Source organism: Neomonachus schauinslandi, chromosome 15 (genome assembly GCF_002201575.2).
Source record: "Neomonachus schauinslandi chromosome 15, ASM220157v2, whole genome shotgun sequence".
Lineage (NCBI taxonomy): Eukaryota > Metazoa > Chordata > Mammalia > Carnivora > Phocidae > Neomonachus > Neomonachus schauinslandi.
This window is the reverse complement of record NC_058417.1, coordinates 45,802,684-45,808,683: the sequence shown is the minus strand read 5'-3', so window position 1 is coordinate 45,808,683 and position 6,000 is coordinate 45,802,684. Positions and strand designations below refer to the sequence as shown.

The following is a 6,000-nucleotide window of genomic DNA, read 5'->3' as shown; positions in this document are numbered from 1 at the left end:
ACGGGCCCGTCAAGCTGCGCCTGACAGGTGAGGGGGGCGACGGGAGCTGGGCCGGGGCATCCGCGGGGTGGGCGAGCCGGCGGGGGGTGCCTGTGGCCCTGGGAAGGGCCAGGGTCGGGATCAATGGTGAGTTGGGGGTCGGGGACGTGGGAAGGCCTAGTTCAGGGAGAGTAATGGCTAAGCCACTCGCCCTTGTTGGGGAATTCTTGAAAAAGTCGACGGTGTCTCGGGGGTCTTTTGTTGCGGGGAGGGCTGCCCCGGTTGGACTCGCCGGCGGATTTGAGGTCGGAAAGCCTTGGCCGAGGAGCACGACTCTCTCCGGGCCCTCGGGGAGCATCCCCTGGGCCACTGGCCAGGTGGGGTCGTCGAGGGGATGAAGAGCTCCTGTGGCGGGGATTATTGAATCCGGTCGCTGACTGCGCGCTGTAAACACTCCTTAAAGATGGAGCGCTTAACGGGAGGGTGTGTGTGTGTTCCCTGGTTGTTAACTTGTTCTCCCACTTATGCCCGCGTGCAAAAACCTTCATTCTCGGCCGCCAGCCACAGCAGCCGGCGCCACACACCTGAAACGCATGTCTTTGGGAGGGGAGGAGACCGGGGTGGATTTTTCCGGTGTGTCCGCCTGATCCTACGACTCCGGCTCATTGTACACTCTGTGGTTTGGAAGTGTTTGATTGTAGGGTAGCATGTTTTGGGTTGTTCCTTGTAGGCCGCAGAACTTGTGTCTCACTTCTAACTCCAGACCTGCTTTAAGAACACACCTTTTTTTTTTTTTTTTTGGTACATTTCTAAGTATGTGCTCATACAAACTTGCAAGCGAAGTTTTCTCTCTCATTTCCTCCCCTTCCCTTTTCTAAATGGAAAAGAATGTATGGAGGGGTTGCTAGGTAGAAGGCTTCTCTCTTACAAAGTGTTTATGATTCCAAGTGCGTTAAATCTTTAACATTACAGGTACATTTTGCTTACATAGTGCCATTTTTGGTATTCTTACGTGGTCATGTCACCCCATTTTAAGGACAAATTATTTTTGGTTTGAAAAGTGTAATTGAAATCACTGTAGTTATCCTAGTTTCACCATTCACTATTAATTATCCAAGTCGTTGTTGGGGTGTGTGGTAAGACGATTTTCCTTAGAGGTTGTGTGTATGTGTGTGCACGCGTGTGTAAGGATAAACTGTAATTATGTTTGCGTACACTAGATGTTGAGATTTATATGGACTAATTTTGTAATTGAATGCTTGTGTGTCACATCCCAGTCCACTGGCTGAACTTTACGGATAAAAACTTGCAGTGGATTTGGTATTTGAGAATTTAGCCTGACTGTAAATTGGCTGCAATTTAAAAAATACGACTTTTATGACAGTTTTACTTTCCCTGGGGAAAATTGCAAAGAATCATGAACTGAGTGGTTCTTAATGGAAAACCTGGATTGGGGATTACCCTCCTCCCCCCGCCCCAACATTGCCCCCATTCAGTTTCCTTGTTTTGTTAGGATACCTTTATAAGGGATCTTTGTGGCTTTAGGGTTTATCTCCTGATGTTCCTCTCCGCAGTCAGTCCTGTGGCAGTGATCATGGAAAGAACCTCTGATTCCAGGTGTGCAAAAAGCATCAGAAATGGGCTGTTGGCCACTTACTTCCTTCTAGGCTATATGCATAATGAGAAAATGAGGGAGAAAACAGGTGTTTTTTTCAGATAAAATGAATTTGAAGTTTTTACTGTGACTCAATATCTTAAAGTGTTTGTGGTTTCCTTACAACCTATGATACATTATAAAAATTCATGAGTAAACTTAGGAGAAAAGATGACACTTCTTTTTTGGTGGGGGAGAGGGAATGCTGGACTAAATTTATAGAGTGATTTTTGTATTTTTAGATTTTTCTGAGGAATATTAAATACACTGTGTCCCCTTAATTGTAAAAACAGTTTGAGGTACTCTCATTTTTTTTAAAAAACCATTGGGAATTTGTCTCTGTCATATTTTAAGAAAAAACTATTCAGATATTAAAAACATTGCCCTCTCCTTTTTGGTTACATTTGGTGGATTCTCTTCTGTTTTGCCAGGAAAGTTAACTTACATTTTTTCATTTTTGTCCATTTACAAATTGGATGGTATAGATTTTAACAAATAGATTTCAAGAGCTGGATTCAATTAGCAGCTTTTTAGGTCATAAACATTAAAGGGTTAGATGGAAAAGATTGTTTTGACTGACTGGATAAATGACAGGGCTGTGTTTGATGTGCGTCCAGGAACTGGTCTGGAGCTGGTGCCCAACTTTTCAGTCCATCTTGAGAAGCCAAATAAAATATTTAACCTAGGCCTCATTTTGTTTAAAAAAAAAAAAAAAGTTGATTCTTTGTTAAGACCTTAAGAAATGTTTGGCATACCTTTAGACTAAGTGTTTAACAGTTCATTTAGATCCGGGTTCCGTAATAGAGGAAAATCACTAAAAAAAAGTCACATCCCCCAGTGAATTTTTACTTGGTTTACAATACACTTGGGCTGTAAGATGCTTTAAAATTATTGTTCTTTGCTTTAAGTCAGCACCATACTAGTATTTTAAATTTATAGAGTGTCTTTGATTCCATGGTGCTTTATGAACTGTACTCAATTATATCTTTAACATTGAGTTGCCCCTTTACTGAAAGGTATAAACAATTCTTCATGATGACACACACACACACACACACACACACACACTCTCTCTCTATCTCTCTCTCTCTCTCACACATACACACAAACTGAAGAAGAAATACTTGAGCCATGAGATCTCTGCCCATAACAGATATTAGACTTTTCCACATATTATTCCTTAGCCCACAGTCAACCTAGTGAACTGTTTGGTATTTTTGATGCTAAGGAGGCAGGGTTAATTTAATCTCACATTTGAGATTCCTCAGGCCATTGGTGTTAAAATCTGATTTGGTCCATCAAGTACTTTGGTGGTTCTTCTGACATATTAACACTTAATCATTAAAATAGGCTGTATGGTAAAGCTATCAATTTCAACTATTATTTCTATAGGTAATTGATTATAAAATGTAAAATTTGTATGCACTATGCTTATGAATATCTGATACAGGCTTTTCTTACAAATCTTTGGATAGAAAATATTCTTTGTATTTGGTTACAGTAAAAAAAAAAGGGGTAATTTTTTATATCATTGTTTTTGAAAACTTGAAGGCTTGAAAAAGCAGTTTAGTATAATTTCTAATATTTAAATTTCTTAGATATGGAGAAATAACAGATTACTTCTCTAGAAAATTTATTGCAGACTTTTTTGTAACCTAAATGTTTTTGTATGCTGTTTCTCATGTTATTAATTTATAAAACCCTTCGCAGTAATGAGGTTAACCTTGTCTATAGCTAAAGGAAAATCAAATTTATTATTTAAAAAAATTTTTTTAAAAATATTTTATTTATTTATTTGACAGAGATAGCAAGAGCAGGAACACAAGCAGGGGGAGTGGGAGAGGGAGAAGCAGGCTTCCGGCCGAGCAGGAAGCCTGATGTGGGACTCGATGCGGGGCTCGATCCCAGGACCCTGGGATCATGACCTGAGTCGAAGTCAGACGCTTAATGACTGAGCCACGCAGGCGCCCCAGGAAAATCAAATTTAAAAGTCCCACTTCAGATATGCTGGTATCTTAGTATTGTTTTACTGTATATTTTATTCACTGAAAGCTTTAAAAATTACAACTTGATTATATCTCACAGGTTTCTAAGTAGGGGTGTTAGTGATTTGAATGTCCCCAATTTATTTTCTTGGTTTTTGAGGAGGAAGCTAATGTGGCTTAAGCCCCTTCCCTTTATCTTAAGTTGTCTCTTCTAGTCTAACACTCAGACATGCAGTGGAACCTGCTTAGGTGCCTCATGTAGTTTGGTTTTCATTGGTGAGTAAAGGGTGTGTGTGTTTTAATCATGGATTTTACTTTTTTTCCTATTGGTTGAACTGTAACTATCATATACTACCATGTCACTTATTTTGCTTATCATTTAGCATATTTAGCATAAAACTCAATTTTCAAGGTAAACAAAAGGCCACACTTGAGGCACACAAGATTTTTATTTTAGCCATTTTTGATGTCTGTTAAAGATATTGAAGGCTTTTAAAGATGTACTATGTCCTACTTTTTTCAAATAGACCACATTTAACAGAACTTAATATTTTATTTATTATTAAGTATCATTATGAATATAAAGGACCGTCTGTTGTAATGTGTAGTAGAAGGATATGGTCATGGTGTATAGAGAGACCTGTTTAATCCTTGGCTATATGGTGATAAGTTGTTTAACCCCATTCTTACTGCTTTTTCTCTTTGTGCTGTCATTTTTGTTTACTGTTACTTTCTCTGTTCTAAGAATGCTGGACCCTTGAAATACACTGTTGTAATGAGCATTGTTGTGTGTTTCTGTATGACTGACAGGTATTGAATGCTTATCAAGTGCCAGACACTGTGTTAAGTTTGTATCTATTATCACTCTTAACTCTCACAGTAGCTCCAAGAGGTTGAAGAAACTTGGGGAGGTTTAAGTACATGTCAGAACCCCAAATTGTCTAGAAAGCTTGTTACAGTGTCTAAGATTTTGTGTGGAAAAATAAATACATTCCAGTTATTTGGAATTACCTTTGCCCCTTGAGATTTTTGCTCATCTTTTAAGGTTTCAACTCAAGGCTTTACCCTTATCCCTAGAACTTTCCTTGACCTGAGTTGGCCGGTCCTCTGTGACTAAGAGGCTCTTCCTCTGGTATCAGACCTAACTCAATGAAGGGTATTTGTTGTTTCTATGCTGTAAGCTCTAGGAAGCCGGAATCTTTGTTTCAGTATAGATTAAGGGTTTTTGGCATTTTATTGAATGAATGCTAGAGGCCTAGAAGTAATTCTTTGTAGTTCTGTATGTATTCTTTGTGGCTAATGCACTAGATGTGAGTGGCAAGAGATGAGGCTAGACAGGGACAACCCAATTTGGAACTTACTGTGTTTTGCCAAGACGTTGGACTTTTTTTTTTTTAAGATGGTGGGAACCATTGAAGGATTTTTAGCTTTGATGTCTTTGATGTTTAGAAACATTAATCTTGGGGCAGTAGGGAGGATGGACTGGGATGGGAACTGTGAAGACTGATTTTAGGACAACCAGTTAAGAGGATGCTACATAACAACCATTGTTCTTACTTTTTTTCTTGTTATAACTTTTATTTCTAAAATTTTTATTACAGATAATCGCTGTAAACGTCTTGGTGTAGATAACTTTTTTAAAAGGATTATTTTTCTAGGATATTTGCACAAAGAGAGTGCTATTGCAGGGGCACCTGGATGGCTCAGTCATTTAAGCCTCCGACTCTTGATTTTTGGCTCTGGTCATGATCTCAGGGTCCTGGGATCGAGCTCTGAGTCCATCTCCATGCGCAGCTGGGAGTCTGCTTGAGGAGTCTCTCTCCCTCCCTCTGCCCCTCTCCTTGCTTACATGCTCGCTCTCTCTCTCTCTCAAATAAATAAATCTTAAAAAAGAGTGCTATTGCATTATTGGGTATGGATCTTTTATAAGTTCTTTATTAATTTTTCCTCAGGCTGTTTCCTATAAGAATTGTGGCTATTTAGGGCAGCAATGAATAAATAAGTGTACCTTTTTACTATCCTGTTACAAGCATTGGCTCTTGTTTTTAAAATTTGCTAATTTCATGGAATATTGTATTTAAACATTTACTTGTGAAGTTGAATATTTTCCTGTTTATTAATGATATTTCTTTCTGTTGACTTGTTTGGCCTTGTCCTACCTATCTGTTAGGGCTTTTGTGTTTTTCTTATTGATCTGCCTGAGAATTAAAAATGTTAATCTGTTGTTAGATTTGCTATAGATGTTTCCCCCAGTCTGTTATTTGACTTAATTTTTGACCATTTTTGGACATCAGAAATGTGTTGTTTTAGGAATCAAATCTGTTCAACTTCTGTTTTTCTTATTTTATTACTTGGAAGGCCTTTTTCTTTAAGAGGCTTAGT

At 38.7% G+C, this 6,000-nt stretch overlaps 1 protein-coding gene across 1 annotated transcript in view; it reads left to right on the top strand.

Moving 5' to 3' along the window:
• Positions 1-2: 2 nt before the first annotated feature.
• The window catches only part of SMURF2 (SMAD specific E3 ubiquitin protein ligase 2), a gene marked incomplete at its 5' end in the record, with an annotated part of 112,589 nt that continues 106,591 nt past the window's right edge, over positions 3-6,000 (top strand). Inside the window, one exon of the mRNA XM_044921844.1 lies at positions 3-27. Coding sequence (XP_044777779.1) covers positions 3-27 — 25 coding nt within the window. The remainder of the gene's footprint in view (positions 28-6,000) is intronic.